Source organism: Jaculus jaculus, chromosome 2 (genome assembly GCF_020740685.1).
Source record: "Jaculus jaculus isolate mJacJac1 chromosome 2, mJacJac1.mat.Y.cur, whole genome shotgun sequence".
Lineage (NCBI taxonomy): Eukaryota > Metazoa > Chordata > Mammalia > Rodentia > Dipodidae > Jaculus > Jaculus jaculus.
The window spans coordinates 8,774,141-8,797,916 of NC_059103.1; the positions used below are offsets into that span (position 1 = coordinate 8,774,141).

At 44.5% G+C, this 23,776-nt stretch overlaps 1 protein-coding gene across 3 annotated transcripts in view; it reads left to right on the forward strand.

The window, feature by feature from the left end:
- Positions 1 to 14,454: 14,454 nt before the first annotated feature.
- Positions 14,455 to 23,776, forward strand: part of LOC101614431 (cytochrome P450 3A9-like) — a 30,106-nt gene continuing 20,784 nt past the window's right edge. The window contains exons 1-5 of one of the 3 annotated variants that reach the window (XM_045142671.1): positions 14,455 to 14,542; positions 18,820 to 18,902; positions 19,198 to 19,208; positions 20,862 to 20,914; positions 21,990 to 22,089. In XM_045142671.1, the coding sequence (XP_044998606.1) occupies positions 14,472 to 14,542; positions 18,820 to 18,902; positions 19,198 to 19,208; positions 20,862 to 20,914; positions 21,990 to 22,089 (318 nt within the window). In that variant the 5' untranslated portion in view covers positions 14,455 to 14,471. Of the gene's footprint in view, positions 14,543 to 18,819; positions 18,927 to 19,197; positions 19,209 to 20,861; positions 20,915 to 21,989; positions 22,090 to 23,776 lie in introns of all 3 variants that reach the window. The other 2 variants (XM_045142670.1, XM_012950597.2) reach the window with 2 other exon arrangements.

The window sequence follows — 23,776 nt, forward strand, 5'->3', positions numbered from 1 at the left end:
ATCTGCCCCAAGCTTCACGGGCTGAGTGAACGGCCCTTGTTTGGGGAAGGAGAATTCTTCACAGTCTTGACTATGCAAGAAGGCAATACCTGTGTTTACCTTTCTCTCCAGTGTCATTCTTTTGAGCAGTGCCAAATCTGACCTTAAAAGGATGTGGAACTAAGTAGTTTTTTAAAACTTTTTATTTATTTATTTTCTTACTTATTTACTTATTTGAGAGTGGCAGAAAAAATGGGCACACTAGGGCCCCCAGCCACTGCAATCAAACTTCAGACACATGCGCCACCTCGTGCATCTGGCTTACATGGGTACTGAGGAATCAAACCTGGTTCTTTAGGCTTTTCAGGCAAACGCCTTAATCACTACACCATCTCTCTAACCCCTAGGAACTTTGTAAATACTGGGGCTGAAGCCCAGGAGAGGCTGTCTCATCTGTGCTTCACATGTGGGGCTGCTGTGCAGAGGATCAGGTCCACCAGTTCTCATGCCATCACAGGTTGGATGGGCTGTAACCTGACTATATTCAGCACGGAGAATGGAAGAGTCAGCCTGTATGTTTAATCCTTAACAGCAGAAAAAAAAAATACTCAAGCAAATGAGCATGCAACAAATATTGAAGTAAAAATAATAATAAATACAATTGTGTAAGAATCATTTCCTGAAGTTCCCATTGACATTCTTTTTTCCTTTCTTTTTTTAAAGACAAGTCTCATTACGTAGCTCAAGCTAGACCAGAAGTCATTAGGTAGCCCAGGCTGGCCTTGAGCACACAGAGCTTCTTCCAACTCGGCCCCTCGAGTGTTGGAGTCACAGATATGAGCCCTCACTCCACTTCCCCAACAGTGTTTGACACAATGAGCACACTTGTTTTGATAGAGATGAATACAGCACAATCAACAAGTCTCTCTCTACAATTATTCATGAAAAGAAACTAGATTTCAGTTGACCCAGAAGGCTCCAAACCTTTTTTTTTTCTTTCTTTTTTCCAATCATAGGATCCTTTTAGGACTGACTTACTCTCCTCACCTCTGTACCCCTGCTGAAGTCTCGAAGCCGTGCACCGGGTTCTCATGATCTCTCTCTCTTGCCTGTCACTTACTGCGCCCCTGGTCAGCCCAGGCGGGGTGCAAGAGTTCCTGAGGGCAGAATCAAGTTCAAAGATGGAGCAGGTCGGCCTGAAAGAAGAAACCGGCCAGGGAGGCCCTGAGCCCTGTGTTCCAGAGTAGCCTCTCAATTGGAGCTGCAGACAAATTTAGGGTCAGAACACAAGAACAATGTGCACGCACATGCACACACACACACACACACACCATCACGCCTTCAGCCAAAACTGTGAAGATTTAACATTCTGCCTTCACTGTCTGACACAACACAACCATGAAACCCAGGAGCTGGGTCTAGTTACAAACCGAATTTTATTGAACAAACTAAGCTCCAAAAATGCCAGCTGATCTAGTCTTTACAGCATAGCTAATTACTTCCACAACCGCCACTCAAATTTCAATCTCTTGGCTCTGGAGCCCAAGGTTTTCATCTTTAACTGTCTCAGTACTGTCCATAGCCACTTAAGACAGTGGCAGCATTGGCATCTCAGTCTGGGACTTCTCAATGGGTAGTGTCCAGACTTCTGCTTCCTTCCTACACAGGGACAAGATGAGGTCCACTGGCAAGCCCAATGAAGAAGGCTGGAATGGGCAAAATGTTGTCCTTTCTTCTTTTTAATTAATTAATTTGAGAGACAGGTAGAAAGAAAGAGAGAATGGGCATGCCAGGGTCTTCAGCCACTGCAACAAACTCCAGACACATGTGCCACCTTGTGCATCTGGCTTACAATGGGAATTGAACCTGGGTCCTTTGGCTTTGCAGGCAAGTGCCTTAAGTGCTAAGCCATCTCTCCAGCCAGAATGTTGTTCTTTCTGACCCTTTTCCCTGTAGGATAAGCAATTTTTATGGTGCAAAGAATACTACTGGATGCAATGGACTAGTCCTTTGATGCATCCAAGCTGATAAGCACAGTCACAAGATACAAAGAAAGATTCATTAATTGCAATAAGTTCGTAGAGCACTAGGAATGTAGGAATGATCCCCAATGCAGTTTGGTGTCTCTTCCATGACCAGGAAAGCAAGGGTGTGTTTGTTTGTTTTATTTTGTTTCTAACCAGGGATGCATGTGTGTATATGTGTGTGTGTGTGTGTGTGTGTGTGTGTGTGTGTATTTTTTTTTTTTTTTTTTTGGTTTTTTGAGGTAGAGTCTCACTCTAGCCCAGGCTGACCTGGAATTCACTATGTAGTCTCAGGGTGGCCTCGAACTCCCAGTGATCCTCCTACCTCTGCCTCCCAAGTGCTGGGATGAAAGGCATGCGCCACCACGCCCAGCTCATATATATTCTTATTGGAAATGCTCAATGTCATAGGTAGAGGTTGGCACATTCCTGAGCATGCTCAGTTGAAAAATCATAATTCCTCATGTACCACGTATTCAAAAATGGTGGATAGCAAGGTCTTCTGGGAAGAGAACTCAGCATTAAAATTAGGTTATAATGAACAATAGTTACTCCACCTGGAAGACAGACTAGGGAAAGTTGACTGGTTTAAATCAGTTTCTTGTGATTTTTTTTTCTGGAGGAATTTACCATAGAAAAGAAAGAAAACCTTACAAAACAAAAACAACATGGATCAACAGCAAATTTAAAGGAACATTAACAGTCAATGAAGGGGGAACTACTGTTCCCCTCACTCCCGATAAGCATCGGTGATTGCCTCTAAAATTACCTGCCCAGCTCAGATCAATGAAATCGAATAGATCTAGGAATGGGTTCACGTATATGTCTGTGTCCGCGCTTCTTAGCCAAAGAGCAGGGAAGGATCTCTCTGGAGTCTATTGGTTTTCTATCCCTGGGGATCTCGCTTGGTTCCCAGAAGTAGATATGGCTTCCCTACTGAGCAGGTCTCATGTCCAAGCTCTAAGCAGTTGGTTACCTAAACAGGCTGTGTGAAACTGTTGCACAAGTGTGTGCTCATTGCTGGCTGGTTTATTTTGTATCTGTCAGGATCTCCAGTAGCTCCCTAAGCACTTTCCAGGGCTATGAGGGCTCTCCAGGGAAGAACTGGTTTCCCTGTCAGTTCTAGTGTGGTCTATCGATGCCCTGTGAACACAGGCTGTGGGGTCTTCAGCAATAGGGTCTTACCTTTTAGCTCTGCAAGTAACCAAGTATTGTTCAAGTAACCGAGCATTATTTTTGAGGACCTCATGTGTCTCCCTGACCAACAGTTCACTATGGAGGGCAACCCAATTCTGACCCTGGGGTTTAATCAGTAAAGGCCCATGGTTTTAGGGTTCAGCTTTCTCCACTTTTTATGGATTTATTCATCTTGGGTCCCCTATCCCCTTGTTGAGGGTTATATCGTATAGAATGCTATCCAGGAGGAAGGCTTCTATGGAATTGATTCATGTTGAAAATAATTTTATGAAATCACTCCCTCTAACCTCCGTTCCCTCTGCCTCCAGTGACCTTTCCAGCCTCTGCATTCTTGCTTCCCATCTTTTTTCTTTTTTCTTCTTGTTTTAGATGACCCTCAACTTGTTGTCACGTCGTTCCCTCCCTCCCTATCTCCCCCTTTGCCTAGCTGCATTCTGGTTTGACGTCCATGCTCTGATGCCTGCTACTGAGTACAAGAAGCTGGAGATAATTCAGGTGAGAAACTACCTGTGTCAGAGAACATGCAGCGTTTACCTTTCTGAGCCTGTGTGACCTCAACTAGGTTTCTTTCCAGGTCTATTCATTTTCTGGCAAATGTCATGATTTCATTTCTCTTCACTGCTGAGAAGATCGCAAGTGTACCTGTGCCACATCTTCGCTAACCCTTCTTTCGTTGGTGGCATCTAAGCTGCCTCCCATTCCTAACTGTTGTGAAAAGAGCAATGGTGAATATGGTTTATCACATGTCTCTCTGGTCAATAGTAGAGTCACTAGGGTATATGCCCAAAAGAAGTACAGCTAGACCTAACGCAGTCCTAGTTTTGGCATTTTTGAGGAGTCTGCATATTGATTTCCACAGTGGCTATTTGAGTTTGCACTCCCACAAGCAGCAGATGAGGGTTCCTCTTTCCTTACACCCCCACCAGGACTTGCTGTCATTTGATTTTTTTTTTTTTGTTTGTTTGTTTTGATGATTGCCATTCTGTTTGGAGTGAGATGGAATCTCATAGTTCAGTTAATTTGCATTTCCTTGATAAGTAGAGATGTTTAACATCTCTTTAGGTATTTATTGGCCATTTGTATTTCTTCCTTTGAGAGCTCTGTTCAATTCTCTGCCCCATTTTTGAGTGGTTTATTTGATTATTTATTGTTTATATTTTTAAATTCTTTGTGGACTCTATATAAACCTCTGTCAAAGGCATAGCTGGTGAAGATTTTCTCCCATTCAGTAGGTTGTCTACTGACTCTGTTGATGGTTTGCCTATCTGTACAATAGCTTTTTACTCTCACGAGGTTTGCCCAATTCCCCGGATGACTGAAGTCTTATTCAGACAGTTTGGCCTCCATCTGTATCTTGGGGTATCCTCCCTACTTATTATCCTAGTCGTTTTAGAGTTTACAGCCTCATATTGAGGTCCTTGATCCATCTGGAGTTGACTTTTGTGCAAGAAAGGAGGGGAGGAACCAAAGTCACTTTTCTATGTGTGGCTGTCCAGTTTCCCCAGCACTGTCTCTCCAGCGAGCGTTTCTGGTTCCTTTGTTGAAGATCAGGTATCTGTCATAACTCAGACTCAGACCTGATCTTCTATTCTGCTCCACCGATCTATGTTAGGCAGGTAGTTTTAGGGGCAATCATCAAGGCTTATAGGGAGCAAGGGGGAACTACTGCCCCTTCCATTGAGTGCTCATGTTCCTCTAAAGGGGTTTGTTATGGTTTGTTTGTGTTGTTTTTGGTTTTGTTTTGTTTTAGGATGTTTCCTTTCTTTACTTTTTCTGGTGAATTCCTCCAGATAAAATCACAAGGAACTGGTTTACACAAGTCTGTCATCTAGGTGACAGAGTAAACATTGCTCATTATAATCTAATTCTAATGCTGAGACCCTTTCCAAGAAGACATTCCTATCCACCATTTTTGAATATGTGGTGCAGGAAGAATGACGATTTTTCAACTGAGCATGCTCAGGAATGTGCCAACCTCTACGTATGACATTGAGCATTTCTAATATGAATGTACAAGAGCAGCCCTGATTAGAAACAAAATAAAGCAACAAGCACTTGCTTTCCTTGTCTTTGGAAAAACGCAACACAGCATTGGGAATCATTCCCAGTGTCCTACTTAGGTATTGCAACTGATGGATCTCTCTTTGCTCTTGATCTCCTGGCTGTGCTTCTCGGCTTGGCACTCACCAAAGGACAAGTCGATGGCATCTAGTCACATCCTTCATGTCATAAAAAGTGCATCCATGCCAGGCATGGTGGCGCACGCCTTTAATCCCAGCACTCAGGAGGCAGAGGTAGGAGGATCGCCGAGTTCGAGGCCACCCTGAGACTACATTGTTAATTTCAGGTCAGCCTAGGCCAGAGTGAGACCCTACCTTCAAAAAAAAAAAAATGCTTAGCCAGACGCACAAAGGTGAGGCAAGCGCAAGATCGCACATGCCCACTACGTGGTGCAAGCATCTGGAGTTTTATTGCAATGGCTGAGGCTCTGCATGCCGATCTCTCTCTCTCCCTCTCTCTCTTTCAAATAAATAAATAAATTTAGAAAGTGCTTATCATCCAGGAGAAAGGGTCAGAAAGGACGACATTAGACCTCACTCCAGCCATCATCAGTGGGCCTGCCAGTGGACAGAGGTCTGGATACCACCCATTGAGAAGTCCTGGACTGAGGGGCCAGTGCCACCACTATCATAAGACTGAGACTGTGTTAAAAGTGGACACTTTGGGCACCAGAGCTAAGAGATCTAAATTTGAGTGGCAGTTCTACTAGCTATTTAATGAAGAATGAATCAGCTAGTATATTTGGAGCTTAGTTTGCTCGTCGATCCAATGTAGTTCCTAACTACATCTAGCTTATGGGGTTGACAGGTGGGTTGTGTCAGTTAGTTAAAGGGAAATGTCTCAGAATGATTAATTTTCCCGGTTTTGACACAAGGTTTGAGGGTGTGTGCGTGTGTGTGTGTGTGTGTGTGTGTGCGTGTGTGTGTTGGTGATCTGTCCCTTTCTCTACAGCTCCGGGTGAGAGGCTACTCTGGAACACAGGGCTCGAGGCCTCCCTGGCAGGTTTCTTCTTCCAGGCCAACCTGCTCCACCTTTGAACTTGTCTCTGCCCTCAGGAACTCTTGAATTCTGTCTGGGCTGGAAGAGCAAGGGCACAATAAAGAGAAGGATGAAGACATAGTAGATATCTTTGAGACTTCCACAAGGACCCAGAGGTGAGGAGAGCCAGGCGGTCCTAATAAGGTCGTATGACTGGAAGAAAGAAGATTTTAGACCTCCTGGGTCAATTTTTAAATGACAAAGTACAGAAAGAGACTTAGACATGCGCAGGTCACAGAGTCCCCTCTCATCAAGTCTTGTTGGTTGTGTTGTGCTCAGAGGTAAGGGACAAGTGTATTGATTTGCCAAATACGGCTGGGGAAGCTGAGTGCGGGCTCACATCTGTCATTTCAACACTTGAGAAGCTGAGTCAGGAGAAGTTCTGGATGCTCAAGGCCACCCTGTGCTACCTAGTGATGTCTAGGCCAGCTTGGGCTATATAATGAAACATGTCTTAAAAAAAAAAAAAGAAAAGAAAAGCTGGCATGGTGGCGCACACCTTTAATTCCAGCACTCAGGAGGCAGAGGTAGGAGGATCACTGTGAGTTCAAGGCCAGCCTGAGTGAGACTGCATAGTGAATTCTAGGTCAGCCTGGGTTAGAGCAAGACCCTAACTCAAAAACAAAAAGAGGGCTGGAGGGATGGCTTAGCGGTTAAGGCACTTGCCTACGAAGCCAAAAGACCTAGGTTCTATTCTCCAGGACCCATGTAAGCCAGATGCACAAAGTGGTGCATGTGTCTGAAGTCTGTTTGAAGTAGCTGGAGGCTCTAGCATGCCCATTCTTCTCCCTCTCTCTCTCTCTGTCTCTCTCTTTTTTTTCTCTCTCTCTCTCTCTCTCTCAAATTAATTAATTGATTAATTTTTTAAAAAAGAAAAGAAATACCAATGGGAATTTCAGTAAATGATTCTTATGTAATTGCATTTATTAGCAAATGTAATTTGATATTTGTTGTATGCTTATTTGCTTGGCTTATTTTCCACTGTTAAGGATTGAACATGGCAGACACCATTATTCTCAGTGTTTGGGTCATGCCCTGAGCATAGGAGCGATATAGCCCAGCAACATACAGTAATATGAGGAATGACACTAGACCTGATCCTCTGCACACCAGCCCACGCGTGAGGCACAGATGAGACAAGCTCTCCTGGCCTCCAGCCCTAGTCATAAAAACAACCTCGCTCAGGTCAGGTTAACACTGCTCAGAAGGTGACACAAGAGAGAAAGTTAAACACATGCATTGCTTTGTTGCATGGTCAAGATTATGAGTTGGGTAATTTGCTTCTAGTACTGAAATCATCCCAGAAGAATTCTGTTTCCTGCACAAGGGCCGTTTACTCAGCCAGTAAGGTGCAGGGCAGGCTTGCCATGACAGCATGCACCTGGACTGTCCATACAAAAGGACAGAGCTATGAGACCAGCGGTGATGCTTATACCACTGAGCCTATGTACAAATTTTCCACTCAAACCAATAACTGAGACTCCTGCTTCTTTGACTGTTATTTGAAAATGAACTGTGATACACTTTAAAAAATACCAGAAAGGAGTCTGACATGGTGTAGCACCCCTTTAATCCCAGCACTTGGGAGGCAGAGGTAGGAGGACTGACATGAGTTCAAGACCTCCTTGAGACTACATAGTGAATTCCAGGTCAGCGTGAGCTAGAGTGAGACCTTACCTCAAAAAACCGAAAAGAGAGAGAGAAAGAAGAAGGAGGAGGAGGAGGAGGAGAACCAGAAAGGAGATAAATCATTCACTTGATAAGGACTATGTGTTTCTGATACCAGAGTGGATAATTCTACCTGACTGCTCAGTAATGCTATCCCTACATGGTTCTCTTTTGGATAAGAATAGTATCAGGATGTTAGTTTATGGTGCACTCTAATCATCTAAAGCTCTAAAGATACAGATAACTGTCCTATAAATGCACAAATAGACTGGATGCCAAAGGTCTAAGGTGACCTGTTGCATCACCGTGTTTGTGAAGTTCACCTCTGTGAGTTCAAATCCCTTCCTGCTTGAACTTGTTATCTTCTGTGGAGTTAAAAACACAGCATGCTTCCTCTGAGAAAAACTTTTTTGCAATGCTTAGCACGGAAGAGGCTACATTTTCATCTAAAACAAAAAAAGAATGATGAGTGGACACACTTGTTCAATAGTGGCACACAGCCATGGTAAGCAACCAGTGGCTGATAGATCGGAAATGAGCCCACTCAGTGAGGGGAAAGTCGTATCTACCGTGTCTGCACCTGACAGTTCTTTGCCATTGACTTGAGAGGCTCAGGTGCTCTCAAAACTGGTAACAAGGCTATTCTTCACCAGAATGTTCCATATGCTCCTTTTCCATGCAAACTGCAAGTTTCTAGACTCTTTCTGTTTGGTCTTCATTTTTCTCACTACTCTTATGCAAATATTTCTTAAGGCAACAGGCAACACCGCAACCCCAACCTAACCACCATGTTGCCTTGAAATTTCTTCCTGCAGGTTCATTAGGCCATTGCCTAAAAACTGAGTCTCACAGTCTCAGGCTTGGACAAACAGTTCTCTGTCAGAATCTAGCACTGGGGGATCTCTAGTCCAATTTCAAACAAAACCTCACTTTGATTTAAAATTTTGTTCTTAGGCTACAGGGATGGCTTAGCAGTTAAGGCACTTACCTGCAAAGCCAAAGGACCTGGATTCAATTCCCCAGGACCCATGTAAACCAGATGCACAAAGGTGGCACATGTGTATGGAGTTCATTGGCAGTGCATGGAAGCCCTGGTGCGCTCTCTCTCTCTTTCTTTCTCATTAGTAAATAAAGTAGTAAATGAATAAATCTTTAAAACAAAACTTTATTTCCATGACATTCCTGTTCACATTTCTAGGACTATTCTGGTCTTCTGAGACCCCACCAGAATCACCCTTTAAATTTTGCTTCCAAAATTGTCATCATCCACTTGTTTGCTTCTCCTAACTTATCTAAAATCCTACCACAGAGCTGAAGAGATGGCTTAGCCGTTAAACACTTGCCTATGAAGCCTAAGGACCCTGGTTTGAGGCTCTATCCCCCAAGACCCACGTTAGTCAGATACACAAGGGGGCGCACGTGTCTGGAGTTCATTTGCAGTGGCTGGAGGCCCTGGAGCACCCATATTCTTCCTCTCTCTCCCTCTCTCTACCTCTCTCTCCCTCTCTCTCCCTCTCTCTCCCTCTCTCTCTCTCTCTCTCTCTCTCTCTCTCTCTCTCTCTGTCACTCAAATAAATAAAAATGAATAAAATATTTTTTTTTAATCGTACCACAAGACCAATCACAAAACTGCTGAACCACACCTCTCTTTACAGCACCAACTTTCCCATGTTATCTGCTATTCTACAGCTGATAACATATTTGAGAAAATTAGCTTTAAAAACAGAAGCATTTGGCTCATGTTTTCATGGGTTTCCAGGTCTGTGATAAGGCAGGAGGGTGTGGAGGAATAGAGCGCTCGCTCTTGCTTGTGGCAGTTAGGAACTAAAGACAGCCAGGCAAGGACTAGGGAGAAAAGACGCCTTTCAAGAGCACATGCCCAGTGACCTACCGCTTCCACCTGCAACAGGTCCTCGGGGTCTGCTTCTCCTCGAATCCTTTTCCATGGGTGCCCATGCTTGACAAGCACAATCCCCACAGAGCCATTACCTGCCTCAGCCTCACTGTTTATGTCATCTTAGTATATTGGGACCAGTGACCACACACAGTTGAGATTTCCATATAATCCAGGATTTTGCCCCAAAACTCTGGAAACAGATCAAGGGTACAATCACATTAATTTCTCAGCAAGTGTTTCCCTTAATTTTCTCTAAGACTGAACTTTGATCTATTGTTAAGGAAACTAATAAAGATAAGCAATTCAGTATCGATAAGTGTTGTATAATCTCTTAAACCTGTATGATTAATTTTACTTACATGTAATCATCACCTTGTCTGTATCGATACCTGGAATAATATCTGGCTATAAGTCACCAGTGTGTTCTAAAGACTTAGAGCAGGCCATAAAAGGCACGCAGTGAGAGCTTCAATAAATATGTGAGCAATGAGGATACAGAGGTCATCAGCGCATCCTTTCAGCACACAATATGTTCTTTTTTTTAATTTTTGTTTATATGTTTGAGAGTGACAGACAGAGAGAGAAAGAGGGAGAGAGAGAGAGAGAATGGGCGCGCCAGGGCCTCCAGCCACTGCAAACGAACTCCAGATGCATGCGCCCCCTTGTGCATCTGGCTAATGTGGGTCCTGGGGAATCGAGCCTAGAACTGGGGTCCTTGGGCTTCACAGGCAAGCGCTTAACCCCTAAGCCATCTCTCCAGCCACACAGTATGTTCTTGCACATGTACGGCACAACTCTTAGTAAACAAGTCTCTTCATGCTTGGAGTCTTCACCTTACATAGAACTAAGCTCATAAAAGAAACCATAGCTCTTCATACTGCCACCTTATAGAGCAATACCATTTGCACTGCTGGCCCATGCTGATCTAGGTTTTCATTTCAAGGCCTGACTAGTGTACCCCATCTAGTTGTACCAAGCCCATAGGTGGGCAGGACAGATAAATGTCACATTAGCCCTAGTTATCCTCTGAGCAAAAAATGTGTTTGGGGGCTGTAGAGATGGCTTAGCGGGTTAAGGCACATGCCTATGAAGCATAAGGACCCAGGTTTGGTTCTCCAGGCCCCATGTAAGCCTGATACGCATAGTGGCACATGCATCTGGAGTTCGTTTGCAGTGGCTACAGACTCTAGCATGCCATTCTCTCTCTGTCTCTGTCCCTCTTTCTCTCTAATAAATAAATAAAATCTTTTTAAAAAATATACATGTTTTGGAGAAAAACCAGATTGGTTCTAGATGTTCTCACAGTGGAACATAAAATCTGTTTCCCAGCTATAGGTCCTCCAGAATGAACTATCTCTTTCCCCCCTTTGAGTTAAGAATTGTGTGTTTTGTGACCACAGTTTATGGTGCCCAAGAGGGGCTCTAAGGACAAGTTATTTTCACTGGAGGGATCGCCGTGATCAGATCCAGGTAGCAGCATGATAGGCTCCTACTGTCCAGCCACTTGGTGTTGTCTCCTTACGTGCGTGTGGGTGACTTCTTTCTGGGGCTCAGAGCTCCCTTGATTTGGTGTATAGCCCATTTGTTTATCATAAACTGGTTTTAGGAGCCTATTGTTGGATACCCTTTTTGGTTTGCTTTCAAACTGATTGGGCTTAAGGTACGCATTTTGCTGTTTTTGCTTTCAAAGCATTTTGATGCATATCCAGTCCAGTTGTTTTGATTTGTTTCCAGATCATTGAAGGCAGGTGCCTCAGCAATCCCAAGTCAGCACCGCAGGTCTGAGGAGAACCGTCATCTTCAGTCCATGCTGGAGGGCCGAAGAGGCTGGAATCTGATGCCAGTGAGGAAGAGGCTGGCATCTGATGCCAGTGAGGGATGGGAGCCACAGGACAGACGCAGTCACCAGCGAGCAAGGGCAGCCAGGTGAAGGGCACACACTGCCCTTTCGTGGATCTCCCTATATGCAGACTGCCTTGGGAAGGACCACCACCCTGAGAGAAGGTCTTCCCTCAGGTCCTTCCTCAAAATGCCCTCACAGCCAGAGCCCAGCACTTGGGAGGCTGAGGTAGGAGGATCCCTGTGAGTTTGAGCCCAGCCTGGGTTAGAGTGAGATCCTGACTTGGGGAGAGGGAAATTTTTCACAGACCTACTCAAGAAGCTTGTTTCCTGCTTGATTCCTGACCTGACCAAGTTGACAACAGAAATTAACTGTCAGAGGCAGGATAATATCTATCTAGCTATCTACACACACACACACACACACACACACACACACACACACACACACCCCTATATCTATATGTATATATATATCTCATAATAGTTGGGAATCTCTGGATAACTATTTGTAGGCTAGAGTTATGGGAAGAGTTGGAAAAGTTTTGAGTTTTTTGGCAAATGATATACAAATGAGAAAGAATAAAGAAGGGAATACACAGCAAAACTTAAACATCTCCTATTTCTTCCATGTTGAAAGCTTATGTTTTATTTTTGTCACCTAATCCTGTCAGGGTGTGTGTGTGTGTGTGTGTACATATACATACACATATACACACATACATATACATATACATATACATATACATATACATATACATATACATATACATATACATATACATATACATGGAGAGAGGGGAAGGGAAGAGAGACAGCGCACTAAGGCAATGAGCTGATGAGATTACTCAGACATGTGTGCTAACTCTTCCCATCGGCAACCTGGGAAAAGGTTCATGGGTAACAACTGTTGTTCTTACTATCTTCCTGCTAAACCAACTCAGAAATCTGCTCTGTACTCGTGAAATAACCACCCATCCATCAGAAAGTAAGAAGCCATCTTCTCTTGCACCCTTTCGCCCAAGGTTATGCCTGGAGGATTCTCGTCCTGCATGCTGTGTGTGTTGTCCGGAGTGACATCTGTGCTGACATTGGTGGCCCAGGCATCAGTGGGTCCACTTGTCCCAGCAGGTTGCTGTTCTCTTCTCCTGCCCTTTCACACCCTCTCCTTGATCTTGGACATGAAGTCTTTCCAGAGACAGCGGGATGTGGTTTGGTTAAGAATTTGGGTCACCAGGGCTGGGGAAATAGCTTAGTCAATGAACTGTGTACCTTGTAAGCATGCAGATCTGAATTTGACCCCCCAGGACCCATATAAAAATGTTGGGCATCATGAAGAGCACATTTCCTCACAGTGCCAGGGAGGTGAAGCCAGGCAGATGCCTGGGGTTCACTGGCCAGCCGGTCTAGCCAAACTGGCAATTCCCAGGCTAATGAGAGATCCCGTCTCAAGAGAAGGTAGACAGTGTTAGTGAGAGACAACACTGGAGGTTGTCCTGTGGGCTACACATACGTGTGCACACGTGTGCTCACACTTAGCCCCCCCCACACACACACACAAAGAATTTGGCTAACACTGTATTCTGTGGGACTCTTTTATGGGCTTCACAGGAAGCAATATCAATGGGCACTGGCTGGTACAGCCACCAGCTCCACTCGTCCATGTCCTATCACTCCTTTAGGGACCGTCTTCTCAGCAGAATCCTGGCAGATCAGCCTGAACATGCCAGAAAGGTGATGGAGGTCTAAACATGCTTGCTGTCTTAATAACCCAGGAACATGACATTGGTCAAAGGTTCACAGGAGAAAGAGATGAAGAAGACCAGCAGACATACTCAACCTACATTCAAGCAAACTTTCTAGATCCCACCTCCTTTATTTTATTTTATTTTTGTTTGTTTTGTTTTTCGAGGCAGGGTCTCACTCTAGTTCAGGCTGACCTGGAAATCACTCTGTGTATTCTCAGGGTGGCCTCGAACTCATGGCAATCCTCCTACCTCTGACTCCCGAGTGATGGGATTAAAGGCGTGCGCCAACACGCCCGGCAAGATCCCACCTTTTTAAAAGCACTGTGCTAGGGAGGGAAAAAGACAGATTGTTCCTGTAGACCCTCATGATCTGGTAATACAATGTGCATGAAACTCACAATGTTCCTGAGACACACAGAGAATAATACACTTTTGTCCTAGACATCAGAAACTTGTCCAAAAGACAAAGTGGCTCTTATTTGTTTGATGATGTTGGTAAGGAAAAACTCTATGAAGTGGAGTGGGTTTATTTTGATTGGGCTGGGTTTCAAAGGATGTGTGAGAATCTTCTGGGGGACGTACAACATTCTAAAAAAAAAGGCAACAACAGTCATAGGTGCTATTTATTTGGGTGGATAACAAGTATTTCGAGATAAAAGGAACCCTGGATATAAGGACAGGTCAGAGGACTTTTAAAATCAGTGACTTCACTTGAGTTCCTGCTGTGAAGCAAAATCTTTGGACCCAATGATAACACCGGTTGCATGTTTACTGATATTTCAACAACTGCTAAGGCGGAGACCTGACTCCTGGCACAGTAGATGAAGCAAGGCGGAGTTTTTATTGGCTGGGCATCTTGCCCTGCCACCTTCCCAGCACATAAATATCACAGGTCAGCCTCTCTTCACTGGGTCACAGCTGAGCTCCACTGAGGCGCTCAGGAGCTCCGGGGTGCAAGGTGCAACACGCAGCTAGAGGCGTAACGAGCTCTAAGGAGAGGCTTGCTTACAGGAAACAGCGATGAACCTGCTTGCAAACTTTTCTGTGGAAACGTGGGTGCTCCTGGCTACCATCCTGGTACTCCTCTACCTGTGAGTAACTTCACAGTCCAGGCACCATCTTCTCAGTGACCCAGGGCTATGAATCAGACCATTTTCCCTTGCCTGCTTGGCAAATCAAAATGGGTCATGAAGGGGGCGTTAGTGAAGAGTCAGTGGGATGCTGCCAAACCTAAGGGGTTGATCTTATCTAAATCTCAGCCCCTCGGAGTGAGTCAGCATTCTTCCCCTATTCAACTCTCATTTTCTGTGGTTAGGTGGGCGTAATAATGTCATTTGGTCCCCGGGGGTGATGCTCTGATTGAGTCTTGGTTTTAACTTAGATCAGTCAACTAGAATTCAGCAGAAGCCGAATATCAACACCTGTGTAATGGGAGACAGCGTTGGCAAAGTCTCAGGGCTCTGGGGCATGTGGGGGACGGGCAGTGACAGAGGGGTTTTGTGTCGTTATCTTTGGGGCTTTGATCTGTGTCTGCTGTGAGGGGTGTGAGGGAGGATTGTCCCCTGTGCACATGGGGCTTGCTGCTCCCTCCTGCCCGCCCCTAGCCCTGCTTACCCAGTGCCCCTGGTGCACCCTGGGTGTTCCAGTGCCCCAGATCCCCCTTTGCTCTGCTAGCCTGACCTGGAACTCTTCACCCGCCCAAACCCGATTCCTCAACACTGTCACATGCAGGACGACTTACCTCTAAGTGATGAATTTTCAGAGCCAGGAAGATCTGACTCATTTTTCTTTCACCTTCTCCCTCCGGTCTCAGCATCAGTACACAGATCCCCGACGTGATATGGAATGTACTTACAGCTGCAGATGACAGGAACCCAAAACTGCTTTGGATTTAAATTTTTTTTTTTCCTTACCTCTAAGTTCCAGGGCAGGGGGATACGGATACACCAGTGTTGGCTCTCCACAGTGTCTAGCCGTCCAGAGGTTACCAGCCTCGCCTACAGCTAATTGCCACTGCCACTGCCTCTCCAGGTCACTAGGGTTTTCAGTCACAGCCCCTGCCTTGTAAGGGTAGACTAAGTTTGTCTACTCTCCCTCCCTTCCTTTTCCAAACCTGCCTTACTTACCAGACTTTCCTTCTTTGTTTCTTAGGCCCTCTCCCTTGTCCCTAACCCCTGTCAATGTAGCAGGCAGGACTCCCAAGCCTCAAGCACACTTTCCCTCTTAGGAAAACACTCCAGACAACAGCAGTGTGATTTCTAACTGAGGCTACAGACCATTCTAGAGGCTATCACCTGCTCCTTGTCCCACCAACCTCCCATACTGGACAATTTTCTCCCAGAGATAGAACTAAAAAATCTGACTCGAACTTTCTGTCACCTAAACTCTGGCTCAAAATGTCATTTTATCTGGAGCCAGGGCCTCTGGCTGACATCCACAAATGGAAAACAAAACAAAACAGGTTCGTTCTAAGGCCTTTCTGAATCTAAAGGGTTCAATTTCTCAGGAGTGGTGAATTCAACCTCCCTGCTTGCAAGCTTGGAAGAGCCTCACAGCTCAGGTAACACCCCACCTTCCTTGAGACTTTTTCTAACTTCAAATAAACATCCACATTTCAACCGCTCCTCTGTCCTCCATAGACCAAACACTCAGGCTCCTGATTAATTAATGAGAGGGCAATGTTCTTGATTTTACAATTTCTTTTTTTAAATTTTTTTTGTTTTATTTATTTATTTGAGAGCGACAGACAGAGAGAGAAAGAGGCAGAGAGAGAGAGAGAATGGGCACGCCAGGGCTTCCAGCCTCTGCAAACTAACTCCAGACGCGTGCGCCCCCTTGTGCATCTGGCTAACGTGGGTCCTGGGGAATCGAGCTTCGAACCAGGGTCCTTAGGCTTCACAGGCAAGCGCTTAACCGCTAAGCCATTTCTCCAGCCCTGTTCTTGATTTTAAAAGTAATAATATCATGTGATTTGTTTCTTTTACAATGTTCATAACTGTTCTCATGTAATTATGCTTTCTGCCCTGTGGTGGCTAGCATTGCACGTGTTTCATGTTTTATGAGATTTGTCTTAGATATCACTTTATGCTCACAGAGAAATCTAAGTGCTGACACTTATGGACACTTTATTTATACATACTTCAAAGTTATTAAGTATTCTATACCTGATCTTAAGACATACATGGAGTCCTATACACAAGTATATATGTATGTGTGTGTGTGTGTGTGTGTGTGTGTGTGTGTGTATGGAAATATTTTAATGTAATTTAAATGGCTACAATCAATTTCTAAGTGTACAAATAATTATATATTCAAAGACAATAAGACAATGTAAAATACTATGCTAGTAATATGTCTATAATGCACATTACAACCCCCTTTTGCTGTATTTATTGTCATATTTCTTTTCCAGGAATGTCCCTAATATACAAATGACTGATGATCAAATTTGTTAAGGTTGAAATGGTTGTCAGATTTCTCTATGCTCAGTCCTTTTCATGAAGGAAATTACAGGAGGTACAACACCAATAAACAGTAACATCTAGGAGCGAGGGCTATGTGGTTGGATCTTACCAGACACTATAATAATGACCATATATCTGATATATTTGGGATTAGATGTTACTCATGGTCTAAAAAGGTTATGAGAATTGTCAGATCCAAGCTCATCAGCAAGGTTAGGAATGATGAGATAAGAAACAGCTCTGGGAGCAGCAGGGAGGATAGACACATTTTTATTCTAGACTCCACCATCTCATGCTGTGTGAGGGCCCATCTTGGAGGAATCCTGGCTAAGTTATCCAATGGCTGAGCTCAGTTACACAACACCACCACACCACGGTCACATAGCGAGTTACGTAACATGTTGCTCTCTGTGGTTTCAAAAGTCTACCAGGCAACCATCTGACCAGCCCATTTATACTCTTGGAGTTGATCAGGCCCCTTCTTATAAGATATAAGAACTTAAAAAGAATAATATAGCTATAACTAAAGAAATTGTAATTAAAGATTGTTGAAATTCCTGAGGTCGAAGTTCAATCCTGATTTTCTGTTTACAACGTTAAGGTCTTCATGATTTTTTTTGCAATCTTTTTATGAATGAAACCGTTGAGAACTTACTGTCTATTGGTTAAAGCAACACTGCTAAATTCTTCATTATAAAGTATCTTCCTAGATTACATACTAATCAGGAAACATCTTTTAGTGAACAAATATTTAAATGTATTTACAATGGTTGATCCATTATACAAAACTTTTGTTGTGGGGCTGGAGAGATGGCTTAGCAATTAAGGCGTTTGTCTGCAAAGCCAGAGGATCCCTGGTTCTATTCTCCAGGACCCACATAAGCCAGATTCACAAGGGGGTGCATGCATCTGGTGTTCATTTGCAGTGGCCGGAGGCCCTGGTGCACCCATTCTCTCTCTCTCTTTCTCTCTCTCAAATAAATAAACAAATAATATATATTTTTTAAAACTTTGTGATGTCTATGATCTTCAGTTCTCTAGACTGATGCCTGAATGACGTGTAGTCCGGAGTCAGTTGTCAGGAGTTACTAACTGTTTTAGCTCTCTTAGCCTGACAGTTCCATGAGTTCTAGCCACGGGCCCCTCTAGTCCATCTGCTAAACCCTAACACCATCTACATAACCCTCCTCTGCTAAGTCTTTCCCCTGAAATACAGAAGTCCATGTCATCATTTCTCTCTTCTGAATCAGCCTTTGTTTTCAGTCAATTTTATTAACAACCTCATTTTTTAAAATAAGGTATCAGGGATGTGGGCCTAACACATAAACAAGTACCTGATATGCATTACCTATTATCTTTATACCTGCTTAGCAGGTTTTTTTTTTAAGTCAGCAGGTTTGTACATACCTGTCCAGCAAGTAATGTGAGTCTCACAGTACAGGTGCATGGGGAAGAGGGTGGGCCAGTGACATAAGGAGATGCGTGTAGGTGTGAGTTAGAAGAAAGTAAGGCAGCACTCCTTTCCTCCTCAGTAGGAACTCTGAGATGCAGATGCTGCCCCCACTGAAGGTCAATGAGAAGGGCAGACGTGTCACATCACAGCAGCTGATGGACAAGGCCCAGCCTGAGTCTTGTCCAAGCACGCAAACTCAAGTTGGGGGACGTTTACCAATTTATTTCAGGATTTACAGCCTAAAGATTTCACCTGCCTTTACCTAAGCTTCGTGACTTTTGAGCACCTCTCGGAGAAGGTGGGAGAGGAGACGGGAGCGAGAGTAACATCTGCCATTGGGATTTTGTCATCACCTGCATGTTCCTTCCTCTGTCCCCAAGTCCACGACTAGCAAGCGTCCATCACGTACCATGGCAAACCCCAAGAACAGGCTTTCTCCTTCACTTTATAGATATGGGACCTACTCACATGGAACATTTAAGAAGCTGGGAATTCCTGGACCAAAACCTCTGCCTTTCTTGGGGACTATTCTTGGTTGCCGCAAGGTGAGTCACTGGGCTCCCTATTTCGCTTCTAATGAAGGCCAGGCACTTAGCCCCATTGGCGCAAATTCTAGATCTTGGGCAAATGTTTGGAAGTGTCAGGAGTTAAGGAATCATTTCTAGGCCCAACTAGGGCAAGACCACGTCTCCCTACAGCTTTGACATGATTCTTCGGAGCCCCGGGTTTGCCTTGGGTGATCAGCGCAGGTCTCCAGCATGTCAGCCCTCATATCTAGGGCATAATGTTCCCATTGGGTGAGCTCAAAGAGGATTTTTCGTGTTCTCAGGGTACATTCGAGTAAGGTAAGGTACAGTCACACCTCCGGACGTGCCATTTGCATAGTTAACACGTCACAGCTGGAACTCAGCACCAGGAAGTTTTCTTTTCAAGTTTCATCGCAAGTAGTTAATTTGAAAGGTGCATGTATAGAGTCTCCCCATCTCCGTGCCAAGCGGGCGCGCTGGAAAGCAAGTTCTGTTCACCTTTCTGCACTCACTTCCTCTCTCACACAGCGACATGCCTCACACTCACCTAGTGTGTCTCAACGACAAGAGGACATAGAATTTCCTAATCCTGCTCCTGGTCTAGAGAAAGCTCATGAGATAAACGACAGGGGATGCTGGGTATGGAGGCAAAAGGTTATGCATGTCCCAACCATCTCGCTCACTGTCCCTTAGCTTGGGTTTCCTCTCATGCCCATGGAGGAAATAATTCCGAAGGTTCAAGGATTTTATGTGCACATGCATACATGTGTGCAGCGTACACACGCGTATGTGCAGATGCATGTGCCCTGTGCGCATGTGTGTGGAGGCGAGAGGAAAGCATTGGTTGTCTTATTCTGTTGCTCTTCCATCTTATTTCCCTGACAGTCTCTCTCTGAACCTGGAGCGCCCCAAATTTCCATTAGAATGGCTGACTGGTGAGCCCAGGCCTGTCTTCCTGTCTCCACCCCTCTCATGGCCATGATTATGTGCGTGCATGGCCATGCCTGGGCTGCTTTTCTTAACATGAGTGATGAAAACTGATCTCAAAGGCTGGAGAGATGGCTTAGCGGTTAAGCGCTTGCCTATGAAGCCTAAGGACCCGGGTTCGAGGCTTGATTCTCCAGGACCCACGTTAGCCAGATGCACAAGGGGGCTCACGCATCTGGAGTTCATTTGCAGTGGCTGGAAGCCCTGGCGCGCCCATTCTCACTCACTCTCTCTCTCTCTCTATCTGCCTCTTTCTCTCTCTGTCACTCTCAAATAAATAAATAAAAATGAACAAAAAAAATTTTTAAAAATAAAAATAAAAATAATTGATCTCAAGTCCTCATGCTTATGCAGCAAGTGCCTTACTGGTGAGCCATCTCCCTAGCCTAACTTCAAGGGTTTCCAGCAACAACAAACCGAGAAGCAAAAATCCTTAAGAAACACAAGGACTTAGTTTTCACTCATAGTCAAGGGTAAGCAGTCATATACGCACAATGTTGGGAGAAGATTCAAGAATGACTTTAAGATACGCATTTCAAATACCTCCTTTCTACTCAGACATGAATAAGTTACCTTCCCTGCCACAGCCTGTGAGGAATAGCAATCCTGATTTTATAAGGTGCATCATTTGTGCCCCAGGTACAGATGGGGGCAGTGCATTTAAAATAGTACTGGTCTGACTGGAGAGCTGCCTTAGCAGTTAAAGCACTTGCCTATGAAACCTAAGGATGGACTTATGTTGGACTCTCCAGGTCCCATGTAAGGCAGACTCACAAAGTGACACAAGCATGCACGGTCACATGTGTGCACACGGAGGCACACACAGCTGGAGTTCGACTGCAGTGGATAGAGGTTCTGGTGTGCCAATTCTCTCTCTTTCTCTCTCTTGCTCTCCAGCATTTAAAAAAAGGCCAGTCTATTGGGCTTGCCTCAAAAATAAAATAGTAATGGTCTTTTACATTTTTTTTTCTTTTCCCAGGGAATTTGGCACTTTGACCTAGATTGTCATAGAAAATATGGGAAAATGTGGGGGTAAGTATATAGGAAATTTCCACTGGGTAGACTTAAAGTGATTACACACCCACCATATGGAATGGAATCTCAGCCCACTGTCTCTTTAGTTGAAGCTACATATTATAAAGCTTCAACAAAGCTTTGCATCCATAGAACCAACATAAAAACCAAAAAGAAAGAAAAGACAAGAAATATATACAAGTCCTTCATTCTCTACTTCATTCTACTCTCTGTTGTTATTGTTACTCTTGTTCTTTTGAGACGAGATCTGATATAACTCAGACTGGCTTTGAACTCTTGGTCTCCTTGTCTCCATACCCCTCCCCCACTGCCAATGCTGAGATTAACAGCAGGCACCACCAGGTCCTGCTCGTTACACTGAATTTCAACAGTAGGTACAAGATATAGACACACTGCTGTGCTTCTCAAATGATGGAGTTTGTAATTTTGGAGGAGGCCTCAGTTCACTGCCCCAGCTGGTCCTTTCGGAGCGGCTGGGCGCTGGTGACAGCCTTGGAGGAGGTTCGTCATTGCGCTGTGAGCCACAAGCAAGGGCGACAAGCCTCTGCCTCCTCCTGCCTGCATCTCCTCTGTCCTCTCAGAAACCACAGGGCTGGACACACGCTCTGCCGGGGTGACTTGGCCCCTACCCTGGTTCTCTGGCTCTTTCCCAGCTGCTTCTCACAGTGGTTTTATACTTGTGAGCATTTAGATGATTTTCAGTTTTCCATGGATCGAATACCCTTTGTGATAATCCAGTGTTTTGAATCGCCAAAGGTTTTGGAGAATGGTACAGGCGATGCTCTTCTACGCACCCCCCAGACTTAACGAATGTCCCAGTGCACAGAGTTACCATCTCTGTAGAGCTATTTTATTGGTCTTGTCCCTGCTTGAGCTGCATTACCTTTCATTTCTTGAATACTCTGTAGGCTTCTGTGGTCAGAAACCCTACCTGGAGCCAGGAACTCATGAGTCTGTTGTACAGCTAGGGCTGTAGGTAATGCACCTTCAGAAACAAAGTCTGAGACCTTGCTGGGGGCTACACCAGCAGAATTTGGCTTGTTGGGTATAACATTCCTCTTTCCCAATCCAGGTTTTATGATGGTCGACAGCCCGTGTTGGCGATCACAGACCCAGACATGATCAAAACAGTACTGGTGAAGGAATGTTACTCTGTCTTCACAAACCGGCGGGTAGGCAGCCACTGTTTATATGTCAATGTGTGTTCATTTTTAGCCTCAAAGTAATCACAGTTTCACAGGACATTACCCAAATTTGTACAGAGATTCCAGGCTCTTTTCATCCAATGTCTTAATAACTGTGACAAGAAATTGATGTCACCCATAGGTCTTATTATTTGTCAGGTCTACGTGCTCTTACCTCATGTGTGGTGTTTGGTGTGTGTGTGTGTGTGTGTGTGTGACACTCCCTGTACTTTATCATGTGTGCCCCTGTAATCTAGCCAGCAGTCAGGACACAGAGCTGTTCTCTTCACCCTAAGGCAAGAGTCGCCGTATGTAGCTTGTCTTTTATTCCTCACAGGAATTTGATTTTCTCTTTACTTTCTAATTCATTAGCATATATATTCATTATTCAAAATAACAGGCTTGAGTATGACATTTTCTTACCTCTATGCAATAATATAATTTATAATCCCACATGATCTTCTCTTGTCTCCCCTCCTCCCTCTGGTTTCCTTCATCTTCCCAAATACACCCCCTTCTGCTTCATATCATTGTTTTAAACTGGTGTGTGTGTCTGTGTGTGTATGACGTGTGTGTGCTTGGGCACATGCATGCCACAATGCACATGTAGAGGACAGGGGACGGCCACTGGCGTTGGTTCTCACTGTCTACCTTATTTGACGCAGCGTCTCTTGCTATAAGCCAGGATGGCTGCCCCGCTGCCCTCCAGGGATTCTGTCTCCCCAGCACCCATAGGTGCACCTGGTTGATAGATGCGCACTACAGTGTCTGGCTTTACATGGATTCTGGGGATTTGAACTGAGTTACTCACATTTGTGTGGCACACACTTTATCCACTGAGCCATCTTCCTAGCCTCGTGTCATTTTTAAAAATCTAGATTCCGAGCTGGAGAGGTGGCTTAGTGGTTAAGGTGCTTGCCTGAGAAGCCTCAGGACTCACGTTCAACTTTCTAGGTCCCACATAAGACAGATGCACGAAATGATGCAAGCAAGCAAGGTCGCACATACGCACAAGGGGGCACACACATCTGGACTTCGACTGCAGTGTCTGGAGGCCCTGTGCACCAATTCTCTCTCTCACTCTCACTTGCTCTCTCACTTCACTCTGTTGCATTAAAAAAGGCCAGTCTGTTGGGCTTGCCTCAGGAAAAAAAAAAAAAAAATCTTGTTTCTGAATATGAGAAAAAAAAATGTGATTCTTGCCAGGTGTGGTGGCTCATGCCTTTAATCCCAGCACTTAGGAGACAGATATAGGAGGATCATTATGAATTCAAGGCCACCCTGATGCTACATAGTGAATTCCAGGTCAGCTTGGACTAGAGTAAGACCCTACCTCAAAAAACCAAAGCAAACAAACAAAAAAAAAGTGATTCTTGTCTTTCTGAATCTGACTTGTTTTCCTTAATGATGATCTCCAGTTCCATTCATTTCCTGAAAATGACATAATTTTGTTGTTTATGGATGAATCAAGCCCCATTGTGTGTACATAGCGCATTTTCTTTACCCATTCATCATTGATGGACACCTAGGCTGACTTCATACCTTGTTTATCATAAATAGAACCACAATAAGCATGGGTGTGCAGGTATCTCTGTTCTATGCTGAATTAGGTTCCAACGGATAAATATCTGACAGTGGTCCACCTGGGTCCATGGTACTGGATTTGTACGCTTTT